Below are 26,200 nucleotides of genomic sequence, written 5' to 3'. Positions count from 1 at the left end.
AGACCGAGTAAGGTAGAAGGGCCCATAGCAACCACCCGGCTGAATGCAAACAGGTCCATCAGGAAACCCACCTCACAACAGCCGTAAGCCCTTGCTGACCAATGGGCTGCTTACATCCAGGCACAGGAACTAAGAAAAAGTAAAGTTCCACATGTTCCCCTACCTCCTCCCCCTCCCCCTTAACTACAGGCCCCCCACCACTGCCTCCTGGCAGACAGTCTCTCCTCTGCTCCCTTGCAGTGTGTTCAATAAACTTCCATCTCCTCTGTTCTGCCCTGGGTGAATTCTTTCAGGGCCAGCACCGCTGACCTCCCAATCGGGTCGCCCCACTTTCCAGAGTAGGGACATACTAGACCCCTGCCCTGGACTCCACTAAGGCCATAGCTGGTCCCAAGTTCAGGAAAGGTCCGACTGGCCTCCCCTGATACATCTTCTACTCACACTTCTCTACTGATCCTCCCACGGAGAATTCTCATCTTCTCTGTTTAAAGAACAAGAACAAGGCGCCAGGGTGGCTTATTCGGTTAAAGGTCTGACTCTTGGGTTTCAGCTCAGATCTTTGAGCTGGAGCCCTGTGTGGAACCCCACGCTCAGTGGAGGGCCTGCTAAGATTCTCTTCCTCTGCCCCTCCCCCACTCTCTCTCAAATAAATAAATCTTTTTTTTTTTAAGATTTTATTTATTTATTTGAGAGAGAGAGAATGAGAGACAGAGAGCATGAGATGGAGGAGGGTCAGAGGGAGAAGCAGACTCCCCGCCGAGCAGGGAGCCCGATGCGGGACTCGATCCCGGGACTCCAGGATCATGACCTGAGCCGAAGGCAGTCGCTTAACCGACTGAGCCACCCAGGTGCCCATCAAATAAATAAATCTTAAAAAAAAAAAAAAAAAAGGAACAAAAACAACAAAGGATTTGGGAGAATTATCAAGTTATTTGGAGTGGGAAATTTCCCCAACTCTCCATCTGAAGAGTTACCATCTGGGGTTACCAATTTTCATAGTAAGCCTTTTCTTATAGTTTACCACGCCTTCCCCATCCCAGCTGAGGGCCCCTGCCTCTTCCAACCTGACTGTGTCAAGAAACCAGAACCAGGCCTCACTATTCTAATGAACACACCACAGCCCTAGAAGCTGTGTATCTTCCCGAGGCCCTGCACGTGAAGATGAAACAGTGAGATGACTGAACTATGTGGCTTTATTGGGGAGAGCCAGGATTACAATGGACTTAAGAGTTGGCATTGGGGCCCTTCTTCTTGCCAAAAGTGGGCACAACGTTGACAAAGCGCCGGTTGTACTGCATCCGCCGTTTGGCTCGGCCTGTCTTCTTCTTCTTTTTCTCCTGTTTGGCCACCTGGGAAAAGGGAGGGATGATAAAACCTTCCACGCCTTCCCTCAGTCTTAACTCCAGGCAGGGAGAAGGCAAACAGAGGAAAGACCAAAGGTCTTGGCTTAGCTTAAAAACAAACAAACAAAACCAAACCCGCACACAGATAAACAAAAACCCAAAGTCTAAACACCACCACTAATACTCTCACCTACCTTGGGAGTCTGCCCTCTTACTTTCCCAGCACGGGCCAGAGAACCATGGACTTTACCTGCGGTGGGAAAGGAGGTCAGAAGACAGGAGAGCAAGAAGGCCCCACCCAGTAGAATCCCTTCTCCCTCAACTCAAGCCTTTGAAGATAAACAGGGACCAACAGGGAATGAGAACAAAATTACAGAGATATGATCTCTGACCCAAGAGTGTTTATTTAGTATGGTATGTTCCAGGGTTTCACTTCAGGATTTTCCAGCCCCTGACTTTAAACAAGAACGGAGAGTACCCTGGAGAATCTAGTTTGGCTCGATCTTAGTGACCAAACAAGGGACTAGTAAATAACTGAAACCGAACGAGGCTCTGGCTCAGTCTCCTATGGACCTCTTAATGAACAAGGTAAGCAGAAAGAACCACCCTGGGTTGAAGACACTGAACTTCACATCCCACCCTCATTATGAGTTTACAAACATTTCAAACAACAATGCTCCCCAACTCACCTCCGAGCATGCGGCCGGCTACTTCCAAGGTGGTCAGAGCCTCCACTCCACACTGACCTAGGGTAGCCTCATCCTCCAGGGGCGTGCCTGCCAGGAGCACGACTTGATCTTCTGGCGCGATGCCCTCCAGGGAGGCTACATGAGCCTCGGGGAAAAATAAGACTCATCAGCGTTTCCGCGGGGAGGTGGAGACTGAAGAACACAAGAGAACGGGGCCCAGGAAGCACCACGCAGCCTTACCTTGATCTGGGCGACCGTCTCCTGGCCGGTCACCTCGAGGGTGTGTAGCTCCTGGGCGCGGACAAAGAGCTGCATGTCGGCGACTGAAGAAACAGAGACTCGTAAGAGAAGAATGCTCTGGGAGAGAGGGGGGTCGGGGGAAGGTAGCGGGCCGGCACCGATCGCGCTGGAATACAGGAGGTCGTGGGATCTCACGTGGGGTAAGGCCGGGCCTGCCGGGGGGGGGGGGGGTCGGCTGGGGACCGGGAGCTGGCCCTCAGAACACATCCTCTCCTCTATTTTTCCCGCGCTCTCTGACTTCGCGGCCAACCTGCTAAGAGGCCCTCCAGATCCAGCGGTGGCCCAAATCTTACCTGAACCGCGGGCACCGCAGCCACTACCGCGAAGATGGAGTCGAGAAAGAGGAAGGAGCAAGGGCGCGCACGTCCTCACCGCCTGCTGCGTGTCACGTCACTGCTGGGCGACCGCTGGAGCCTTTGGTGTTTGTACCGCCCACGGCAGTCCTAGCTCCGCCTCTTTACGCTTTGCGCAGGCGTTCTTTCGGTCCCGGGCGCGCCCAGGAAGGGGCGGGATCTGGCCGGTTGTACGCGCAGAAGGCCCGTGTACGGGAGCAGTTCAAGATGGCAGCGGCCATGTTCCGGGCAACGCTGAGAGGGTGGAGAACCGGCGTCCAGCCGGGCTGCGGGCTACGGCGGCTGGTGAGAACGCTGAGCCTGGAGGTGTGGGAGGAGGGCTGCGTTGAATCTCATTGTCATTCCTGTAACCCTGGAGCTCAGATACAAGATAGAAACAAGGTTCAAGGCCTGCAGGGCGCCTCGGTGTGTGGGGCTTAGAACCTGATTGGTGGATAACTTGGGTTAGTCAGAACTGGGAGGGGCTGCACATCGACTCCTGCCGATTTTTTAAAAGGGATACCGTTCCGGGCGCCTGGGTGGCTCAGTTGTTGAGCAACTGCCTTCGGCTCAGGTCATGGTCCCAGGGTCCTGGGATCGAGTCCCATAGTGGGAGGCCTGCTTCTCCCTCTCCCGCTCCCCCTGCTTGTGTTCCCTCTCTCGCTGTGTCTCTGTCAAATAAGTAAATAAAATCTTTAAAAAAAAAAAAAAAGGGATACCGTTCCACAAGGTAGGGGCTCGGCCCCAGATCATTGGTGACACGAATGGGAACCTAGAGTTCACGATATACAGGTCCCTTCATTCTGCTTCCCTCTTCTCGTAACCCCGGGGCCTATCAGGACTCCAGGGTATCTGTTGGGAGAAGTGTCCAAGAAGGATCTTTAGGCTGGAGGATGGGAGGACAGATGGCAGAGAGTTACTCTAGGTAGATTGTTTATTATTGTCTTAATTTTTCCCAGATGGAAAAAGGGGGTAATAAAATACCTAACCTGTGTCATTGTAAGAATTAAGTCAAAACAATACCCGGAATACATTTAGTCCAGTGCCTGGCGGTGTTTATATGAGGCCAAAATGTTCCAGGTAAGCGAGGGTCACATCGGATGATGTGAGTGGATTATCACGATTGCTGAAAGTGCCTAATCCAGAACTACAATATTTCAATAGAATGTTTAGAGGAAACTTTAAAATACTGAAAAAGACTATGTCAGTCAGACAGTAAATTGACTTTGGCTTTTAAGTCCCACAGAAATCCCAAGAGATAGGGGCCCTTCAGAGTGCCTGAATTGCTTTTCCAGACTCACCTCTACCCTGGCAAACTGAAGTCTGGGGCTTTCATATCTCCAGGCTTTTATTTAGCCATTCTTTGCACCTGTGGTGTTTCCTTTTTTTACTTAAGTTCTGCCTCTCCTTTGTTGGGTGGGTGTGTAGTGGGTGGGCTGATGGGAACCGTGGTTGTTTGTTTTTGTTTTTGGCCTCAGAGTCAGACCCAGGAGCCTCCTGATTACCCCAGCTTTGTGGAGTCTGTGGATGAATACCAGTTTGTCGAGCGCCTGTTACCCCCTACCGGCATCCCAAAGCCCCCAAAGCATGAACACTATCCCACTCCCAGTGGTTGGCAGCCACCCAGAGGTGAGCTGGGAGATGGGGATGGCTTGAGGTTTACAGAGGGAAATCTCCCTCTCCCTAGTGGTCTACCTCCCCAGTTGAGGCTCTGGATTCCCCAGTGGGCTCAGGACTTGTGTGGAGGTCTGTCAGGGCTTAGCATCTGTCTCATGTTCAAGGAAGGGCCTGGGAATGCAGCCCTGTTTTACTGGTACCCATCCATCCACACTGTCGGGATGAGGTCTTCCCATTCAGGAAAAGTGAAGCATAGAAGACCTAAGAGCTGGGACCCCCACTCCCACCCGAGTAAGTCTTGTACCATATTTGAGAGCACAGCTTCGTAGTTGGGCAGTTCTGGGTTCCAATTTGGCTCTGCTGTTCGTTGCCAGTGTGATCATGAGTTAGTCACTTAGCTTCTCCCATCTTCAGTTTCAGCAAAATGGAGATAATCTGCTCAGTACATAAAGCACTCAGCACAGAGCCCAGCATGTGGTAGGTAGGTGTTCAGTGCTGTAAATCCCCATTTCTTTGCGCCAGAGGTTGATATTAGCCTCCCTGACCCAGGGGAGAAGTGCAGGATTCGCCCCAGATCGGGACCTAAAGATCCAGGGAGGCATGGCCCTAACATCATTTCTTCTTGAGCACCTTCTGCTGCCAGGCCCTGTGCTGGGCCTGTGAGGTTACCAGGTCAAACCAGCTGGTCCTGGCTTAAATTTAGGGAAAGAGCAGGTCTTCTGACCTGAAATCTAGAGGTGGCTTTACCATTGGGTGCACTGAGTCTCTGTAGACTGTGAGGGGAAGGGCATCGGCTAAGGTGGCATAAAGCCTGGGGAGATTTGGCTTCTCACCATTCTTCCATGTAACAGACCCCCCACCCAACCTGCCCTACTTTGTGCGGCGCTCTCGAATGCACAACATCCCTGTCTACAAGGACATCACACATGGCAACCGCCAGATGACTGTGATCCGAAAGGTGGAGGGGGACATCTGGGTAAGTGAGGGCATGGGTCAGGGGCTGATTCTAACCCTTTCAGGGCTGAAGGGATGGGAGTCTACTAGAGGGGATGGTCTGACCAGGCTTGATTTATCATCGTCCCCCTCTCCCTCTCCAGGCCCTGCAGAAGGATGTGGAAGATTTTCTGAGTCCACTGTTGGGGAAGACACCTGTCACCCAGATCAATGAGGTGACAGGTACCCTGCGGGTCAAGGGCTACTTTGACCAGCAGCTCAAAGCCTGGCTCTTGGAGAAGGGCTTCTGAGGCCCAGCTGAGCAGGCTGCATGATAGCATCCCCCACAGACTAGAGTCCAGGGGGTCTCGGGAGGAGGGAGGTGGCTGTTGGAGCAACTGGGACAGGAGGTATAAATGCCAGGGCTAAGAGCTTGGGCAGGGCAGAGTCAGGGCTAAAGGGCTTCAGAGCAGGCCTCGCTCACATTAAGGGGGAAACGGGACCCTCTCCACAGGTGCCAGCAGTGGGGGAGGGCTGCCTGACAGTGGAGACCCTGCCTTCATTGGAGCTTATTGGGCTCAGCTGTTCAAATTCTGGAGGTTGTTGACTGGTGAAAGTAATAGCCCAGCCCAGTTTAGGGGAGGGTAGCACGGGGCAAACCCACGGAGTACATTTCTTCCTTGGCCCTCAGACCCTCACTGCTGCAGACATTCTCAAGCCCTTGCTCCAGGCCTGTGGAGAACCCAGAGGACTCAGGCCTGGGTCCCCGAGATCTTCAGTTCCAAGTGCAGGCATAGAAGGTCCATGTCAGCCCCTGGGCTCATTTCTTTTACCCATGGAGAAGTAGAAGGCCCAGTCACCTTGGCTCCATTCTAGGGAGAGTTGGGTCTGACTACATTTCTAGCTCTAAGAAGCTAAAGTGATTAGCTTGAGCTGGTCTTTCCACAAGGGGGTGCTCGGGAGCTCCCAGCAGTCCAGCACAGCCAGCCTTCCTTCCCAGCTTGCTGGCCTGGTATCAAGGCTGGACGGGAGCTTTGCAGGAAGAAAGGTGCTGGCCTTTTGTCCCCGCCATCCCGTCCCACCCCCAGCCAATGAACCTTCACACTTGCCCAATTCTTGGGAGTTACAAAGGTCAGAGGCCTGAGTTCCCAGCCTCATCCCACCCTCCAACTAGTTAGGAACAGGGTTCAAAGCCTGGCTCCCCTACTTGTCCTCTGACCTAAGGCAGGGAACCTAACCTTTCTGGGGCTCAGTTTCTTCGTATGGAAAACGGGGATATCTTCATAATAATTTAATGACTTGTCTAAAGAAACCCACACCCCTGGGGATTCTCAAGTCGACAGCTTGAGCAAGAAAAAGAAGCCTGGCATACGGATCCTGTGACACCAGCTCCACCAGTCATTAATGCGAGTCTTTATTTGGCTGTATATACAATTTAAGCTATTAAAATTTGTACAATATTTACAAATTAAATAATCACCTGAAACTGTCTCCAGCAACTCTTGTAACACAGAACCGAGGGGAAAAAAGATGGGGGCAGGCAGGCCTCGGCTCCTGTGGTCCCTACCTGGCCCAGTGCCTTTTCTAAACTGGAAAGACCAGGAGCCTGACATTCTTGCTCCTCTTTCCTAGGGTCAAGCACTCAAGTTCAAAGACAAAATTTAAGCCAAAAGACAACAGTAAGGAAGTAGTTCCAATTCTTCTAAACTCAAGAGAAGTTCTGTAAGTTGAGAAGTGGCCTTCCCCAGATTCTGGGGCTTGCAGTGGTTCAGGAGCAGACACATGAGCCCTCAGCCTGGCGTAAGGCTGGGCAGTGGTTGCTGGGTGAGACCAGGAACGGTCTCACTTGATAGACAAACTGCAGGGAGAGGGGGACCTGAGGGGAGGGGCAGGGCACCTTGTGCTGCCCCCCTGCTCCTCCACCCCCAGGCACTCCTTTCCCTGAGCTGTGCGATTGCCAATAAGACGCGGAAACACCACAGGGCCTAAGGGACACAGCCACCATCACAGAGGATTCTAGGGAGTTTAGGGTAAGAAAAGGGACAGCAGTACCAGTCTTGGTGGGTGGCCCAGGGAGCAAGTTCCTGGCCTGCCTCCAGCCCCTTAAGTTCACACATGGGATTGGGGAGCTAATACTGTTTAGCACTGAAGCGATTTCACTCACACACACACACAAGTGGGGCCTGGAGGGACTGCCCCTTCTCCCAGAAACTGCGCCTCCTGCCTTCACGGCCCCAGCGGAACAGGCTGAAGGGTGGGAGAGAGGCTGGAACGGACCCGAGATCCCCCTGGCTGCCCGGGTCGGAAGGGCTGGGGTCAACTGGAGCCTCAGGCGTCTTTCCACTTGGCCTAGGGGATGCCTCCTCCTTTGTCTCAGAGCTGGGGGTCGTTACTCCCTGGTGCACATAGACAGGGAGCGGGCACTTGGTGGCAGGATGTGTTACAGCAAGGGCTGCTCAAGAGAGTGGAGGCAGGGGTAGGACTGGGGTAGTGTCAGTGGGCGACGGGGGACTCCAACTTTTGCAGGCGGCGGCGACGGAGCTCTGCTGCATCGGGCTCCCCATCCTCAGGCAGCTCCTCCGTGCCAACTGACTCAGGAGCTGGGGACAGAGTTCAGAAGTGGAACCAAGAGAAGTTCCTTCCCGGCTCCCCGCCTCCCCCCAGGCTGACCGAGACTACCTGGAGGCTTTTCAGGCTCAGGGGCTGGTGGGTAGACTCCTGGGGATGGGGTGGTGGTCTCAGAGCTGGGGATGCTGGTGGGGGGGGCAGCAGGGACAACTGCAGGGGCAGTCTCCTCAGTGGGGCTGACTGAGGTGGCAGGCCGGGGGGGCCTAGGAAGAGAAGAAGGAAGAGGCAGGTGAGGCCCTGACATCCTGGCACGATTGGGCAGATTCTTCTGCCCCTTGGGAGCCTTGCAGGGTAGCGTCAGCGCTGACGTCCGTCTGTAGCCTGAGTTAGCAGCAGACACAGGCGAACATGTGCTGTGGGAGTCCTCATGGGTCCATACCACAGATAGGCTGTAAGTCAGTGGCCATCGCGAACCGTCGGCCTTGCTCGCTCTGACATTGCATTCTCTAGTGGGTGCCAGGCTCCTTACGGGGCACCCGAAGGCTTTGCACTGAATAAAACTGCACTCAGATCTCAGACTCCAGCTCCCCTCCACGCCTGTGCGGTCACTGCTGTGTGCCAGGCACTCTGTGCACGTGACCTGTGGACGGGACTTAGAACCCTTCTATTCAAAAAAGGTGACAGTGGTCACCGAGCAAGTGAGTGGTGGGACCAGGACTTGAACTTAGGCCAGGCTGGCTCTGGGTGACTTTATTTGTTGACTCAAATCAGGGGTAGTGGTTCCCAGGCACATGGTCACCATATGTGAGAAGGGGATACATGATGAACTAAAGCCCTAGGAATTAGGAGTAATTTGATTTTCGAAAAACGTAAAGGAACAAGATTCAAAGTCTCTAATCAACGTCAGTCCTCCTGAGACCCAGGCAGGCCTTCTTCAGCGAGAGGACAGCGGCCTCGAGAACCTGGAGATCCTACTATGCTACAGACAGGTCAGCCTGAGTTAACAGGCATCATGGGGTGGCACAAGAGAAAAAGGCCAAGAACCCTGGCTGGGGGCCTTCTGTGGGCAGCTGCACGCTGCCGCCGCGCATCCCAGAACCCCATGGGGACTTACCCCAAGGAGGCGAGCACGGTGAGGTACTGGTTGATCTGCAGCATGGCGGCGTCCAGCAGCGTGTGGATGTTGCGCAGGCTCTGCAGCCGAGCCTCCAGGTGCTGTCGCTCGTGGCCTTCCAGAGCCCGCAGCTCCTCCGGGGTCAGCCCGGCAAAGCCCGCAGGGGGCACGGGCATTGGGGGGAAGGCTGGAGAGAGGCAGAGGCTCAGCCTGGGCCTGACACCCCCTACCTTCCAGATCAACCCCGAGTGTGGCTCAGCTTACCAAAAGGTGGAGGCAGCGGCATGCCCATCCAGGGGGGCGGGAAGGGGAAGCCCGGGGTGGGGCCCGCCTCAGGGGCCGGGGCGGAGCCAGGGCCGGGGGCCGAGGCAGAGGCTGCAGAAGCAGCAGCGCTGGCCGCTCCACTGGGCCGAGAAAGGGCTGCTGAAGAGTAAGAACAGGAAGATGGGGAGCGTTAAGAGGCCTCCGCTTCCATTCCTCCCACCCCTTGGCTGTGGCAGTCCCCAAAAGACTCACCTGCACTAGTGGATGGAGGGGCCACAGCCTCTCCTGAGCTGGGGGGAGGTGGGACAGGTGGGAAGGGGCCCATGGGGGGCCATAGCGGGAACATGCCTGGAGGAAAGGGAGGCAGGAGGCCCTGGGGGACTGCAGAGAGAGGACAGGGAGTGAGAAAAGGTCCAAAGTGAGAGAGAGGCAAATCACACACGAGAGGCTGGCCGTTAGGAACTCCGTCCCTGCTCCCAAGGGCCGCTCTGAGCTCGGCACTGATGACACAAGATTACAACCCATTGATAGATTACAACCCATTGATGGCTCTTCCAATGACTCCCGTCCCCACCCGGACTGAGCTTCTGGAGGACAGGGAATCGGATTCATCTCAGTTTCCCATAACCGGCTCAGGGCAAGTACTCAACAGGGTGTGTTGGATGGCCAAATGAGGGGGCCACTCACAGTTGGGGGGCTGCGGCAGGAGTGGTGGGGGGTGAGCGGCTGGCGGTGGCCCTTGATCCGCAGGTTCTGGGGGCGGTGGTGACTGGGTCGGCAGTGATGCCCGGAGGACGTCCATACGGCAGGTAGGGCAGGTCTGCTGCCGCTGGAACCAGGAGCGCAGGCAGCTGGGGGGTCAAGACCAGGTGATGGTCAGCAGGTCCCTGGGGGCCTGCCTTCCAGAGCCTTTCCCCTCGTGTCAGGCCCCCCGGGGCCCCTCCCACCTGGTGTGGAAAATGTGGTTGCAGGGCAGCCTCTTGGCACCAGTCACCATCTCTTCTCGGCAGATGATGCAGACATTGTCCATTGCCTGGAGTTCCTCTGGGGTGGCATCTGGATACCTAGTTAGGACAGGCCAAGGATATGTCAAGACCAGAGGTGGAGACAGAACCTGGGGCAGAGCTCGGGACGGCAGCCGGACCGGCCCACTTACAGTGTGTTCATGTTGCGGATGGCTCGGCGAGACATGATGGCATCCGTCACAGCCTTCTTGAACTGCCTGAAAGGCCAGTTTCGGTGAAAGCGGGGTGAGGGGGGGTGAGGATCAGGTATGGGTCGGGGGCAGGACGGGCTGGGCTGGGCTTACCTCATGGCCAGGTACATAGGCCGGATGGCAAAGAGAGGGAAGGTGTGCACCTTGATCATGATAGTCATGAAGGCCATGTAGAGCAAAACCTTGATGAAGCCTGGAGGCAGGGGGAGGTGCAGAGAGCAGCAGTCACAGGGCCTGGGAGGCAGGGCCGGGGACGCTGGGCCAGGTCAGGGGAGGCCCAGGCTCTTCTCACCTGTAAACAGCTCCGTGTAGAGCATGTACACGGCCTTATTGTCCCAGGGGTTCTCGCTCTGGAGGTCCACAGAGTGCAGGACATACTTGATGAAGATGGTGAGCACCATAGTCATCAGGATGGCATACTGGGGGGGGGGGGGAGGGGGGGGGAAACATAAGCACACAGCGCCCCCTGGCTGCAGTCACACTCTGCTGGTGCTGGGAACGGGCTGGGACATGGCTGCATCCTCCCAGCCCCTCCTCGCCCGGGCTGGTGTCACTTCTGGCAACACCAGACCTCTTCAGCCCGGGCGGCCTGTCGAATGACAGAATTAACTGTCCCTTCGTAACGATATGGCTTTGCCGATGAAAAGATGCAGGTCAAGTGCTCAGCACAGGGTCTAGCGTACAAGTGAGCACCCCAACCAGTGGGGACTCCTCCCCAGCAGTCCATCAAGCTAATTAGGTGTGCGTGTAGAAGGCGGGAGCTGACACTGACTGATGGCTGCTCCTTGGTGGCCCGCACAGGCCTGGCCCCAGAACAGGTGCTCAGTAAGGGCTGGTTGCGTTCTTCAAGCCCCGTTCGGTGCCACCTCAGGCTTGTCCTCCCAACCTCCCAAGCCAGTCTTACCTCAAAGCCAAACACCAGCTGCACAGAGGCCCCACGGGTCAGGATGCTGTGATAGGCATGGCTGACGAAGAGGAAGTCCAGGATACCCAGGAGGAACATAAGGGCTGTGGGGACCCCCAAATTGGGGGTTGGTGGGGTCAGCGCAGGGCCTGACAGCCGCTTCCTGCTTTAAGACCCCTCCCTCCCCCCCTCAAGCCCACCATGGCCCTAGCCATCTAGTCAGGTGGCACACTCCACTGACCCCAGCCCCCTGGGAACTCCAGTTTTGCCTAGGAGGGTATTAGAGCGGCCCGAGCTCCAGGTGAGGAGGCCAAGAGCTAAGGGGCTGGGCAGCTGAGAAGCCCTGGAGTGGAACAGGGCAGAGATGATGCAAATTAACTTCCCAATTTATCTTTCCTGTACAGCTGTGGGTCAAGGGGGACGCCTGTGCTCTAGGGTACAGGACCACGGTTAGTGACTTGTCGTGTTCCAATCGTCCACGGTGCCTCTTCTCCCTCCAGCTCCCTCCTCTCCCCTCCCATGGATCTCACTCACAGACAATGCGGCAGTGAAAGAGCCAGGAGATATTGGGGCTGCGTTCCATCTAAGGCAGAGCAGAAAGGGGGCCCATCAGGAAGGCTAGGGCTCACCCCACATCCCCAACCCAGCCTTCACTGCCCAAGCTATCCACCAAGCCATTCCCTGGCTCCCATCTGCTTCAGAGAACCCCCTGACCCAACTCACAAAGTCCACACGGTCCTCAGCCAGCCAGTGAAAACACTTGAGGAAGAGAAGGAGAGTGAAGAGTGCAACAAAGCGGGGGCTGAAGTCGTCCCGAAAGACGGTGAAGGCCAGACAAGTCTCAGTGACAGCGTACCAGGAACGTTCCAGAAGGTGCTGGGGGGTGGACAAGGAATGATGAGGAACTCAAGGCATTCAGCTTGCCCAGCTCCCTGCCCCTCACTTTTGGAGTCCTGAACATCTTACCTCCATCTCTGCTGCCCTCAACTGTCCAAAGAACACCTTGCCCATCACTTTGCCCAAGAGAAAGACAAGGACAAAGGCCTGGATGTAGAGGACCTAGGAGTGAGAAGAAGCTATGGTTTGAGGTCACTTTCTGCTCTGCTATGTCTGGGGCTCATCATTCGGGAACCTCCCTATGTCCCCATCCCAATTAATTCAAAGTCAGGCAGCTAGTGGGCTACTTGGCTTCTCTCCTACTTACCTGACCTCTAGCTCCGCCCCTGCCTCAAGCAGACTCCTCCTCCCCGCCCAGGGAGCTCCCCCCGACCCTGAGCCCCGAACTCACTGCCATGCTGGGGCTGGACTTGGTCAAGTACACCACAGTGGGGTAGAACTGGTGCTTGAGGTAGTAGGCATGAGCCACCACGGCCCCGGTCAGCGCCAGGCTGGCCGCCATCATCACTGCGGTGCGGAACATTGCCCTGGCCTGGAGACCTGTGCGGGGAAGGGAAGGACCTGTGTGATGCGCACACTGTGCAAACCTAGCACAGTGCCCGACACGCGGTGTCACCAAATGGGGGGGGGGGGGACAAAGCCCGCCTCACCTCACCCTCACAATCATGACGTCAAGAATAGCATACGCTCCCCCAATTTGCAAATAAGAAAATGGAGGCTCACAGGGGTTAAGCGAGCCCACTGACGCAAGGCCTGGAGCCTGGGTCAGTCTTGTTTCAAATCTAGGGCTTTCCACGCCGCCTGCCAAGCCGCCGCCTCTAGGGAGGCAGGAGGAGAGGCAACCGTGCTGGAGGAGGGGGAACCACTACCACGGCCTCTGAAGTGAAGATGATGGGGAGGATGCAAACGCAGAAACCTCCAGAAGCAGGAACGTGCCGTCTGGACTGGGAGAAGCCAGGCGCTGGGGGGCGCAACCGGGCAAGCGACAGCGCCGGTGACAGCTCGGCCAGGGTGGGCAGCTGCGACGCGCGCCCCGCGGGAGAGGGCGGGGTACGTCAGCCTGGAACCCTGGCGTCCCCCAACCCCCAGGGCAGTGTCCACTCGGGGGCAGCGGAGAAACGGCCGATCGCCGGGATGCTGCGGCGGCACGGAGAGGGAGCCGGGGCGCCCCCGCACCTGTGATCGCCAGGAGCTGCGAGCGTCGCAGGCGGGGCCCAGCCTCTGGACAGAGCGGCCGCGCGGGCGCCTGAGGTCTACGGCCAGCTGACAGCTGCGAGCGGGGCTGAGGGGCCGCGCCGACCCCGGAGCCCTCAAGGGGAGGGCCCAGGTCCCGACTCCCAACCACAACCCGGGCCCGACCCCGGCCGACTCACCAGGAGCCCAGCGCCGCGAGCCCGCTCGATCCCCGCGACTGCGGAGGCGGCTCGGGTTAACAACACTCCCCACCCCCTGCGAGCCGGAACTTCGGGGGTGAGACACCTCACTTCCGGCGGGGCTCAGTGTAGATCGTACCAAGTGCACCCTTTCTTTGGCCGCACCGCGCACCCTCCGTGTTGCCGGGAGCGGTGGCCCAACCACCGTATCTAGGCTTCGTGCCCACGGCCTGAGCAAGAGATGCGAGAGGTGGTCGGAGCGGAATAGGGCAGCCCGGCAGGTGGCTGGAGTCCCCCCGCTTATTGGTCCCAGATGGTATCGTCTCCGTCTCCAAGTGGACTCAACCTAGGGGAGGACTCAGGCTCTTAAGGCGGGGAGGAAGGTGGGGCTTTGTGCGGGCCGTACCACTTGGAGGGGGGGAGTGTGCAAGGGACAGACATTACGGGCTTAAGTGGAATAAAATGTTTTAGAGTCTCATTCCAGAAGATTTCAGAACAATTTGACAAATAAGATGCTTTCCTGGAGAACTAGATTCAGAAAAGAAAAATTTGCTCCTCCATGATTACCCCCAAATTGTATGGGAGTGTGTTGGGTCCCCGTGGCTGCTATTAATTGGCCGAGATAGAGTTACGCGGACCAATAAGAAAAAGGAAGGAAATTTGCCGGCCTATGGAAAGAGCAAAGCAGGTGAGCAGTTGCTAGGCACGAAAGGCAGCGTTGCCTAGGTCTAGGTCCAACCCCAGTGGGCGGACAGCTGGAGGGGAGGTGGTGGGGGCTGCAGGCCGTGGGCGGGTGATCTGTGTCTGCGTAGGGGAACGCTTATTGCGCCACGAAAGGGAGGCGCAGGCTGGTGTGTCTAGGACTAAGAAGGCAGCTCTTTAATACCGGCTAATCTTGGGGTAGTGTTTTGTGCAAAGGGACTGACTTCAGCTTCCCTGTGCCTACAGCTTTGCCCTCCTTGTATTATCCACTCCCCGGCCATAACCGCAGCTACCGCTGGTCTTGGGCTGCCCAGTATTTACGTTTGTGTCTCAGTCGCAGCCAAGCCAGTCTGCTCATTCACAGAATGAAGCCAATACGCCCAATTTGTGTCTTGCATTTTCCTCTGTCTCATGTAGCAATCAATCACCAAAGTGTATGGGCTAGGAGGTGCTATGCTCATTTTGTACGTGGGACAATGGAGGTTCAGAGATTTAACAAGACCTGTTCTAGGATTGGCATCGGGTCTGTCTGACGCTAAATTCCCATCCTGTTGGCCTCAGCCACCTTCACCACCTCCTGAATTGGCTTGACCAGTTTAGCCTGTAACCTGTCACAGAGTTGGCTCCCTGACAAGGCCATGTGTTACTTTCTAGTGACTGCATCCAGTGGTGAGCTTTCAGTTTTTGCCTGATTCGACCTCTCTCCTCTTCTAAAAAGTCTCCTCCCTGAGCTTCTGTGATCCCACAGGCCTCTGCTTTTCTTTCTGGCTGTGCATCTGCCCCTTTCCTCGTCTGTCCTTTCCTCTGCGCCTTTCCTCTGTCTGTCTCTTCCCCACATGTCCTAGATGCTGGTGTCCATGTTGGCCCCTTCTGTTTGTTTTCTCTGCATAAAGCCCTCTGCTCCTGTGGATTCCATACCCCCATCATGTGCTGATGACTCCCAGGTCTGGTCTTCACCCAGAATGTCTCCTGTTTTTAAAACGTTTCGGTGTTCCTAGTCCTCCACCCCTACCCCGGCTTCAGAAACCTGGGCATCTTGTTCACCCTCTCCCTCTCCATCTGTCCCCACACCCAAACTGGTAATGAAATCATTTATTCAGTTGTCTACAAATGTGTCGGATGCAGCCTGTTCTAGGAACTTAGGATATCAATGAACAAAGTAATGATCTCTGCCTTTGTGAAGTTTTACCCTGGTGGATGTGATGGATGATAAACCATATACATAATATAAGTGAATGCTCTACTATGTTGGGAGGTAATAAGTAGGTAATAAGTGCTATGGGCAAAAAAGAGCAGAATAAAAGGGATCAGGGGTGTGGTAGGGTGCTTGAAGCAGGTGGCAATATCAGTGAGAAGCTGAACAAAGACTTGAAGGAGGAAGGGGCATAAGCCAAAGGGACGTCTGGGTAAAGAGTCTCAGCTGGTTAAAAATTGAACTGTCCTGGTTTGTTGGGAGGAGGTGAGTATGGCTGGAGTGGAAATAGCAAAAGGGTAAGTGGGAGGAGGAGGCAGAACCAGATGGCATTAGCCGTTACAAGGACTTTGGCTTTTACTCTGACTGACATGAGGAGCCATTGGAGGGTGCTGAGTAGAGGTGTAACATGCTCTATTTGTGTCTAAAAGGGTCACCCTAGCACCTGTGTTATTGAATGTAGTGGGGTGGGGGGCCAAAGTGGGAACAGGGAAACCAGTTAGGAGGCTCTTACAGTATACTACTCAAGAGATGAAGTCCTGTTGATTCTGCCTCCAAAGTGTCTCTAGAAATTCATTCTTTCTTTTCCATCTTCATCTCCTGGTCTTGGTCCAGACCATCATCATCTCCTGCCTGGGCCAGTTTAACAGCCACCCAACTGGTCTCCTTTCCTATACTCTACTTTCTGCTTAGTCCCCACAGTGGCCAGAAAAATCCTCTGCCACCTCAGCTCATTCCTTGCCTCCCCTCCCCACACTCTGCCCTTTAGGCATATGCCCTGTATGTGGGGACCCCAGATGTATCATATATACAAAAAAAGGTAAAAAATGTATTTTTACCAAATCATTATATTTTTTCAAAATTAAATAAAAATCATCACAAATTAGATTTTTTTAGGAGGTGGGGAGGGGCAGATGGAGAGGATGAAAGAGAATCTCAGGCTGGCTCCATGCCCAGTGCAGAGCCTGTCCTGGGGCTCAATCTCACCACGCTGAGATCACGACCTGAGCCAAAACCAAGAGTCGGACAGTGAACTGACTGAGCCTCCCAGGCACTTCGGGCGCCCCACAAATTTGATATTTAATAAGTGGGGTAACAATAATATTTGATTGGTGAGGTTAAAAAAGTTAAAATACTATGGGGCGCCTGGGTGGCTTAGTCGTTAAGTGTCTGCCTTCGGCTCAGGTCATGATCCCAGGGTCCTGGGATCGAGTCCCACATCGGGCTCCTTGCTCAGCGGGGAGCCTGCTTCTCCCTCTGCCACTCCCTGCCACTCTGCCTACTTGTGATTCCTTTCTCTCTCTCTCTCTATGTCAAATAAATAAATAAAATTAAAAAAAATAAAGTTAAAATACTAGGTACAATAACATGTAAAATGGGAAGGAGGGTGTGATAGGAGAGAAAAAATTCCCATGTGTCCATCAGGAAGAGAATGGTTAGATCCATCTATTCCAATAATGTTTAATCCATTAAAAAGGCAGATTTAAAAGAATATCAGACCACTTGCATGATTAAAAATAACCCAAAGTATAGGGTTTTCTATATATAGTATGCCATCTTCAAATGGTGAAAATTTTACTTCTTCCTCACCAATTTGGATGCCTTTCATTCCTTTTTCTTATCTAATTACTGTGGCTAGGACATCCAGTACTATGTTGAATAAAAGTGGCAAGAATGGACATCCTTATCTTGTTCCTGATCATAGGGGGAAAGCTCTGATAAATGAATTTAGTAAGGTCAAAGGATACAAAGTCAATGTACAGAAATCTGTTGCATTCCTATACACCAATAATGAGCAACAGGAAGAGAAGTTAACAAAGCAATCCCATTTACAATTGGACCAAAAATAATAAAATACCTAGGAAGAAACTCAAGCAAGGAGGTAAAAAAACCTGTAGTCTGAAAACTATGAAAGATTGATGAAAGAAATTGAAGACGATTCAAATGGAAAGATATTTCATGCTCAGGGATTGTAAGAACAAATATTGTTAAGATGTCCATACTACCCAAAGCAATCTACAAACATAATGCAATCCCTATCACAGAACTAGAACAAATAATCCTAAAATTTATATGGAACCACAAAGACCCCAAATAGCCAAAACAATCTTGAAAGAGAAAAACAAAGTTGGAGGTATCACAATTCCAGATTTTAAGTTATATTGCAAACCTGTAGTAGTCAAAATGGTAGGGTACTGGCACAAAAATAGATGCATCAGGGGCACCTGGGTGGCTCAGTTGGTTAAGTGTCTGCCTTCAGCTCAGGTCATGATCTCAGGGTCCTGGGATGGGGCCCCATGTCAGGCTTCCTGTTCAGTGGGGAGTCTCTGTTTCTCCCTCTCCCTCTGCCCCTCCCACCCCCCTGCTCGTGCTGTCTCTTTTTCTCTCAAATAAATAAAATCTTAAAAAAATAGACACATTGATCAATAGTACAGGATAGAAAGCCCAGAAACAAACCCACAATTATATGATCAATTAATCTTTGACAGAAGAGACAATAGTATGCAATGGGAAAAAAGACAGTCTCTTCAGTAAATGGTGTTGGGAAAACTGGACAGCTACATGCAAAAGAATGAAACTGGGCCACTTTCTTACACCACACACAAAAATTAACTTGAAATGGATTAAAGACCTAAATGTGAGTCCTGAAACCATAAAAATCCTAGAAGAGAGCACAGGCAGTCATTACTCTGATGTCATTCATAGCAACATTTTTCTAGATATATCTCTTGAGGCAAGGGAAATAAAAGCAAAAATAAGCTGTTGTGACTACATCAAAATAAAAAGCTTCTGTACAGCAAAGGAAACAATCAACAAAACTAAAAGACAACCTACTGAATGGGAAAAGATATTTGCAAATGACATATCCAATAAAGGGTTAGTATCCAAAATACATAAAGAACCTATGCAACTCAACATCCAAAAAACAACCCAATTAAAAAATGGGCAGAAGACACAGAACAAGCATTTCTCCAAAGCAGACATCTAGATGGCCGACAGACACATGGAAAAATGCTCAACATCACTCATCATCAGGGAAATGCAAACCAAAATCACAATGAGATATCACCTCACACATGTCTGAATGACTAAAATCAAAAACACAAGGAACAACAAGTGTTGGCGAGGATGTAGAGGAAAAGGAACCTCGTGCACTGTTGGTGGGAATGCAAACTGGTGCAGCCACTGTGGAAAACAGTATGGAGGTTCACCAAGAAATAAAAAATAGAACTACCCTATGATCCAGTAATCATACCGCTGGGTATTTACCCAAAGAATATGAAAACACTAGTTCAAAAGGATACATGCACCCCTAAGTTTATTGTGGCATTATCTACAATAGCCAAATCATGGAAGCAGCCCAAGTGTCCATTGATAGATGACTGGATAAAGAAGATGTAGTATATATACACAATGGAATATTACTCAGCCATAAAAAGAATGAAATTTTGCTGTTTGCAACAACATGGATAGAACTAGAGAGTATAATGCTAAGTAAAATAAGCCAGTCTGAGAAAGACAAATACCACAGGATTTCACTCATGTGTGGAATTCAAGAAACAAAACAAACGAACAAAGGGGAAAAAAAGAGACAAACCCCAAAACAGACTTTTTTTTTAAAGATTTTATTTATTTATTTTTTTTAGAGAGTGAGCGAGAGAGAAACAGCACGAGAGGGGAGAGGGTCAGAGGGAGAAGCAGGCTCCCCGCCGAGCTGGGAGCCCGATGCGGGGCTCGATCCCAGGACCCTGGGATCACGACCTGAGCCGAAGGCAGACGCTTAACCATCTGAGCCACCCAGGCGCCCCCTTTTTAAGATTATTTATTTATTTATTTGACAGAGAGACAGCGAGAGAGGGAACACAAACAGGGGAAGTGGGAGAGGGAGAAGCAGACTCCCCGCCGAGCAGGGAGCCCGATGCGGGACTCGATCCCAGGACCCCGGGATCATGACCTGAGCCGAAGGCAGACGCTTAACGACTGAGCCACCCAGGCACCCCCCAAAACAGACTCTTGACTATAGAGAACAGAGGGTTACCAAAGGAGAGGTGGGCAGGAGGATGGGTGGAATAAGTGCTGGGGATTAAGAGTACACTTATGATGAGCACTGAGTAATGTATACAACTGTTGAATCACTGTATTGTACACCTGAAACTAAGATAACACTATATGTTAACTATATTGGAATTAAAATTTAAAACTTAATAAAAAATAAAAATAAATTTAAAAATAACCTAAACTAGGGGCACCTGGGTGGCTCAGTCAGTTAAGCATCTGACTCTTGATTTTGACTCAGGTCATGATCTCAGGATCCTGGGATCAAGCCGGGTGTCAGGCTCCAAGCTCAGTGGGAGTCTCCTTCTCCCTCTCCCTCTGCCCCTCCCCCACTCGTGCTCTTTCTGTCTCTCTCAAATAAATAAATAAAATCTAAAAAAAAAAGAAAAACCAAACTCCAAAACTAGGAATCTGTTGGAACTTCCTGAACCTGATAAATGGCATGTATGAAAAACACACAGCTAACATTATACATAATAGTAAAAGACTGAATGCTTTCCCTCTAAGATCAGATACAAGAAAAGAATGTCCACCTTTGTCACTTCTATTCGGTATTACTGGAAGTTTTAGCCAGGGTAATTAGGCAAGAAAATAAATAAAAGGCATCTAGTTGGAAAGGAAGAAATAAAAGTATCTCTATTTGCAAATGGCAGGATCTTGTATATAGAAAATCCTAAGGTGGGGTGCCTGGGTGGCTCAGTCGCTAAGCGTCTGCCTTCGGCTCAGGCCATGATCCCAGTGTCCTGGGATCGAGCCCCGCATCAGGCTCCCTGCTCCGCGGGAAGCCTGCCTCTCCCTCTCCCACTCCCCCTGCTTGTGTTCCCTCTTTTGCTATGTCTCTTTCTGTCAAATAAATAAATAAAATCTTAAAAAAAAAAAAAGAAAATCCTAAGGAATCCATCAGAAAACTATTAGAGTTAGTAAATGAGTTCAGCAAGGTTGCAGGATAGAAGATCAATATGCAAAAATCAGTTGTAGTTTTATTCACTAGCAATGAACAATCCGCAAATGAGATCAAGAAAATTCCATTTACAATGCTTATGAATAAATTGAACAAGAGAAGTGTAAGACTGGTACACTGAATATTACAAAACATTGTTGATAGAAATTAAACATCTAAATAAATGGAAAATATATCATATCTATGGATTATAGAACTTAATATTGTTAGACAGCATAGTCTCCAAAATTGATCTAAAAATTCAGCAGCCCGGGCGCCTGGGTGGCTCAGTTGGTTAAGCAACTGCCTTCGGCTCAGGTCATGATCCTGGAGTCCCGGGATCGAGTCCCGCATCGGGCTCCCTGCTCGGCGGGGAGCCTGCTTCTCCCTCTGACCCTCCCCCCTCTCATGTGCTCTCTCATTCTCTCTCTCTCAAATAAATAAATAAAATCTTTAAAAAAAAAAAAGGATTGTAAATTAGTTATACAGTAAGATTTCAATTTTGTGAACTGAAAAAGAAGTTTGACCCGCACTACACTGACAATTTTTTATCAATTAGTTGTCATCGCTTAAAATGTGTAAGATTTCGCATAAGAAGTAAGGATGTCTGGGGCGCCTGGGTGGCTCAGTTGGTTAAGCGACTGCCTTCGGCTCAGGTCATGATCCTGGAGTCCCTGGATCGAGTCCCGCATCGGGCTCCCTGTTCGGCGGGGAGTCTGCTTCTCTCTCTGACCCTAACCCCTCTCATGTACTCTCTCTCATTCTCGCTCTCTCAAATAAATAAATAAATCTTTAAAAAAAAAAAAAAAAAAGAAGAAGTAAAGATGTCTGGCTCCTCCAGGAAACTTGACTGTCTGGCCCCACTGGGCCCACCTTCCCGGTTAGAGCCGCTTGGATGGGGCCAGTGCTTTCCAGTCCCCAGTGGCCAAGGTCACTCCCGCTCATTACCTGTCCCAGCTCTGTGCGCTTTAGCTTTGTTACTTGGGGCATGCGTTGAAATGGAGACATTCTTGGCACTCCATGACAAGCCATGCTCACCCCTCAATTCAGCTGGGTATTGGCTCCAAGGGCACACATTAGGAATTTGTCCCATCATTTATCTGACACACATTTATTACATTCTGTTTCTTCTCTAGACTAAGCCCATGCTGGTGTGAAAACTAAGAAAAGGAAGCCTCACTTAGAATGGAGCCAGGCGGCCAGCAGGGGGAGCCTCATGCCCAGCACTAGCTGTCAACCGCAGGTCCAACAGGAAGAGAGGGACCTCACAAGGGGATACTCTTGTGCTATCCTAGCCAGAGGAAGGAAAATTTCTCCTTGCCCCAGCAACAGCCCAGCCAATGACAGACAGTCACAGTTCAGCCACTGAGAAGCCACATACTTCAAGCTCCCAGTTTACTCCAAAGGACCTTCAGTTTATAACCCCCAACTCCGCCCTTTCCTCTATAAAAGAGTGGTCCTCTCCTTGGGTCAGGGACTTGCCTGGGGTTTTGCTGGAGCTTGCTTGTCCCAGGTTGTAATTCTCAGCAATTCTCGAATAAACCCTTCTTTTGCTGTTAAAATAACCGGCTGCTCCAGATGACGCTGCATGGAGGAGAAAAGAGCTCACTGCTGAAGGCCTTGCCCAAATTGCAAAATTGTAAGGAAATACATGGTGGTAATTGCCGTAAACCTTTCAGTTTGAGGGTGGTCTGTTTCACAGCAGTAGATAACCATCACCAAAGTGGGCCTGATGTCTGGTTTGTCTCACTGTTCCCAGCCCCAGGTCCAGGGCCTGGGACACAATCCAAGTTCAGTGGATATTGAAGGAGTGAATAGACATACATTTGGATGGATGAATAGATGGGTAGATACGTGCACTGACTCGGGGCTGACCGCCTTGGAGTGGTAGGTTCTGGCAGAATTAGGGACACGGGGCAGCAGCTTCATGGAAGATGGAGGGGGCAGTTTCTGTGGGGATTGTTTTTGTTTGTTTGTGTTTTTTTGTTTTTGTTCGTGTTGGGATTGTTCTAACTCATTTCCTGGGCAGGGTTCCGGTCAGAGCCACTGGAGGTGGCATATCAAGGGTAGGACCTACACAGATGATCCCCATGAGGTGGTGACTGCCATCCGGGGACCTGGAAGCCTCCACAGTGCAGTGGTTCCAGAGCCACACCAGCAGAAGGAATGCCTGGGGCTGGCGGCCGGGGGGAGCCCTCTGTTTCACTCGGTTCCAGAGTTAAGTCTCACATGATTGCAGTTGAACAGCTGGAACATACATATATATATTTTTAAGATTTTATTTGTTTATTTGACAGAGAGAGACACAGCGAGAGAGGGAACACAAGCAGGGGGAGTGCGAGAGGGAGAAGCAGGCTCCCCGCCGAGCAGGGAGCCCGATGCGGGGCTCGATCCCAGGACCCTGGGATCATGACCTGAGCTGAAGGCAGACACTTAACAACTGAGCCACCCAGGCGCCCCTATTTTTTTTTTTTTCATTCCAACCTTTGCAAGTCCAAGAAGGCAGCTGGGAGGAGCCTGGGACAGATGCCACATGAGCCAGATGGCTACACCCACGTCCACTCACTGCTCTGCCAAAGGCCTGTCTCACTGGGCATCCGGATTCCCGCGTGATCTGCCTCAGCCTGCGGCCCCCACCGTCCCTCATGCACTTTGTGTCGTGGCCAAACTTAACTCGTCCTCATTCCTCACACTCTGCTTTGTCTCTTCAGCATAGCTTTCTTCTCTTCTGTTCCTCCTTTGTGTGAGATGTTTTCCTCCTCCTGTTTGCCCAGAAAATGCTTAGTGCCCCTCCAAAGACACTTACAAGCATCAGCTGTAAACCCAGATGAATCTCTCCCTCCTCTTGGTGCGCATGGCACTGAGCCAATGGGAACACAATCTCATCTGACCCTATATTGCCATAGCTCCTGTGTCTGTGACCTCTGTCAGGGCAGGGTGGGGAATAATAAAAATAACTCCTCTGTGTGTGATGTAAATTGTAAGGATTATCACATAGCCCTTGTGTGTTGAGCTCTGACTGTACGCCTGGCTCATCACAATCCTATGAGCCAGGTACCACTCTCATGCTTCTTTAATGGATGGGGAAACTGAGGTACAGAAAGATTAGGTAACTTGCCTGAGGTTTGCACAGCTAACAGGGAAAGACAAAGTCAGGATTTAAACCCAGGCAGCGTGGCCCCACAGCCTCTTTACTTTGCAACACATCCATTTTCTCAATCCTTGTGACAAATAGCCATTTTTTTCTAAAGTAAGCTCTAAGCCAAATATGGGGCTTGAACTGACTCCCAGTTCAAGAGTTGCATGCTCTACTGACTGAGCCAGCCAGGTACCCCAAATTACCATTTTATTGATGAGAAAGCCAAAGCTCAGAGAAGCTAGGGAACTTAGCCAGAGTCACCCTGCTGGACAGTGGCCGAGCTAGGACACTGTCTGGTTCCTCAACACTCCCCTGCACTTCTTGTGAGCCAACAGTCCCCACCGTCTGGATCCAACTCCTCCAGGACCCCCAATAGTGAGTTCCACCCCCAATCCAAGCAGTGTCTGGGGCTCAGTCATTACCCACAGTCTTTGGGCAAAGCTAGGGAGCAGTCACTGCTGGGCTACACAACCTGAGTGTCTTTGGAGGGCAGAGCAGGGCCAGGGAGCCCAAGTTTCTGCCTGCTGCAAGGGGCAGGTGGCCAGGTGTGAGGCCATGTCATAACTCTGAACACAGACCCTGAGGGCATCTATGAAAGGGACATAGAATATAGGGGTGGGCTAAGGACAGGTCCAGGGATAGCACCTGTTACCCAAGTGTATTATAGACAAAGAAAGGTGTTGGGGGCAATAAGTTGCTACCTTGGCAATCGGTTAGCACTCAGTCAATCAACACACATTTACAGGGCCTGTTATGTGCCAGGCATCGGGCTGTGTGCTGGGGACTCAGTAGGAAGCGAAAAGATACTTTTTGCCCTCATGAACCTTCTTGCCCAGTGGAGGAAATTTGGGACAATCACTTTTCCTCCTGCTTCTTTACCATTAGAGTGGATGGAGTCTCCCTGCTGCCCCTGATTTGGTCATTTCTTTATCCAGCAAGTATTTTTTTAATTTAAATTCAATTAGCCAACATATAGTACATCATTAGTTTCAGATGTAGTGTTCAATAATTCATCAGTTGTGTATAACACCCAGGGCTCATCCCAGCACGTGCCCTCCTTAATGCCCATCACCCAATTATCCAGCAAGTATTTACCGAGTGCCCACCAAGAGCCAGCCCTTGTGCTCAGTGTAGAGAATGCATTCATGAGCAAAACAGAAAAAAATCCCTGTCCTCCTGGAGCTTCCAGTCAATAGACAACAAATAAACAAGGAAACACACAGAGAAGTGTTGACATTGGGAAATCAAGAGGGGAGGGCAGGTGGAGCAGATGAGGAGGACCCCGGGTGTCTGAAGGCAGGAGAGACAGTCCTATCCCTGCAGGAGGTATGCACAGGGAGATACAGGAACAGGACAAGGGAACAAGTGTGGGAGGTGGGAGGAGCGAGGAGAAGTTGTGACCAGTTATCTCAGAAAGTGGGACCAGGATCTGAGTAGAGAAACACAGGAGAATTCCAGGAGGTGCATGCCCAGGGGCTCCTGCACCCCGAGTTCACTGTGAGGCAGCCCTCTGTTTACCTGACTTGCTTCGCCTCAGGTACAGGTACCCTGTAGATGGATGAATGGGTTCAGCCAGGGTGTGGCACTTCCAGGATATATCCATGTGCTCTTGATACTCCTCTTTTCCAGAGGCGGCCCTAATTCTCCTCGCCTTGAGTGTGAACTGGACTCCGTAATTCGCTTCTATTGAGTCGATTAAAACAAAAGCGATGGCCTGACTTGTGAGACTTGGTCACAAAAGGCACTTTGGCTTCCTGCTTGCTCTCTGTTTTGGGTCACTCACTCTGGGGGAAGCCAGGGGCCATGGCAGGAAGACACACAAGCAGCCCTCTGGATAGGACCACGTGGTGTGCAATGGGGGCTCTGCAGCCCTCAGCCATGTGAGTCAGCCCCCAAGGAGGGGAACCCCCGCAAATCTCCGGCCCCTACCAAGCCTTCAGATGATGGCGGCCCTGGCTGACATCTTGACTGCAAACATCATGAGAGACAGTGAGTCAGAACTTCCTAGCTCTGTTGCTCCTGAATTGCCTAACCCATGGAACAGCGAGGTAGTAAATTGTTTTTTGAAAGTTCTGGGATAGTTTTTATACAACACCATAACTAATACACCAGCGTCTTCGATGGTGAGAGGAGTATTGGAGGGCAGGCTTCCACCTGGTTATGCAAGAACCCAGGCTCCTTCTATCTTGTGGCTCTGCCATTCCCTGGGCGCCCTTGGAGTTTCCCGGAGATCTGCACTGGGCTGGAAGTCTAGGATATAGAAAGTGAGAGAGATTGTTAGGGCGGTTTTCAATGAATAATGAATAATAAAAAATAGTGAAAAATGGGATGAGGAAGCAACATTTAAGATGGAACCGAAAGATGATTAGAGCGTAGGGTGGGTGGAAGGGAAGAAAAAGAAACAAGGATCAGTAGGAAGATCCTCTGGCCTGAAAGTGTGGGTGTATTTTAGGAAACAAGGAGAATGCCTGGGTGATGAGCTTGGAGAGTGAGGCTGAGAATGGCCGAAAATGAGTCTGAAGAGGTGAGTGGAGACTGAGCACACTTGGCCTTGTAAACAGCCAGACTAGGGTCAGTGGGAAGATGCTGCAGGGTTTAAGCCGGAGATGGAGAAGCAGGTC

At 51.7% G+C, this 26,200-nt stretch overlaps 3 protein-coding genes across 4 annotated transcripts; 1 reads left to right on the top strand and 2 right to left on the bottom strand.

The window, feature by feature from the left end:
- Nucleotides 1-1,175: 1,175 nt before the first annotated feature.
- On the bottom strand, nt 1,176-2,721 carry FAU (FAU ubiquitin like and ribosomal protein S30 fusion). The gene is made up of 5 exons (XM_021685537.2): nt 2,626-2,721; nt 2,273-2,355; nt 2,033-2,177; nt 1,538-1,593; nt 1,176-1,349 (listed from the first exon to the last, which is right to left on the bottom strand). Exons 2-5 carry the CDS (start codon nt 2,345-2,347, stop codon nt 1,224-1,226), a joined length of 402 nt encoding a protein of 133 aa, XP_021541212.1. The 5' UTR covers nt 2,348-2,355; nt 2,626-2,721; the 3' UTR covers nt 1,176-1,223.
- A 45-nt stretch (nt 2,722-2,766) lies between these two features.
- MRPL49 (mitochondrial ribosomal protein L49) lies at nt 2,767-6,700 on the top strand. The gene is made up of 4 exons (XM_021685536.2): nt 2,767-2,970; nt 4,143-4,293; nt 5,133-5,257; nt 5,379-6,700. Exons 1-4 carry the CDS (start codon nt 2,893-2,895, stop codon nt 5,523-5,525), a joined length of 501 nt encoding a protein of 166 aa, XP_021541211.1. The 5' UTR covers nt 2,767-2,892; the 3' UTR covers nt 5,526-6,700.
- Nucleotides 6,701-7,356: 656 nt separating this feature from the next.
- SYVN1 (synoviolin 1) lies at nt 7,357-13,609 on the bottom strand. 2 transcript variants are annotated; one of them, XM_021685535.2, is made up of 16 exons: nt 13,551-13,609; nt 12,569-12,717; nt 12,247-12,339; nt 12,004-12,156; nt 11,815-11,863; nt 11,281-11,384; nt 10,669-10,795; nt 10,470-10,569; nt 10,317-10,382; nt 10,108-10,224; nt 9,848-10,011; nt 9,413-9,541; nt 9,161-9,319; nt 8,897-9,083; nt 7,894-8,045; nt 7,357-7,814 (listed from the first exon to the last, which is right to left on the bottom strand). In XM_021685535.2, exons 2-16 carry the CDS (start codon nt 12,698-12,700, stop codon nt 7,708-7,710), a joined length of 1,839 nt encoding a protein of 612 aa, XP_021541210.1. In that variant the 5' UTR covers nt 12,701-12,717; nt 13,551-13,609; the 3' UTR covers nt 7,357-7,707. The 2 variants fall into 2 exon arrangements, with proteins under 2 accessions (XP_021541210.1, XP_044775632.1); XM_044919697.1 differs by having other exon boundaries at nt 9,161-9,316.
- Nucleotides 13,610-26,200: the final 12,591 nt, after the last annotated feature.

The sequence above is a fragment of the Neomonachus schauinslandi genome, chromosome 11, assembly GCF_002201575.2.
Source record: "Neomonachus schauinslandi chromosome 11, ASM220157v2, whole genome shotgun sequence".
Lineage (NCBI taxonomy): Eukaryota > Metazoa > Chordata > Mammalia > Carnivora > Phocidae > Neomonachus > Neomonachus schauinslandi.
This window is presented reverse-complemented; position numbering and strand designations above follow the sequence as displayed.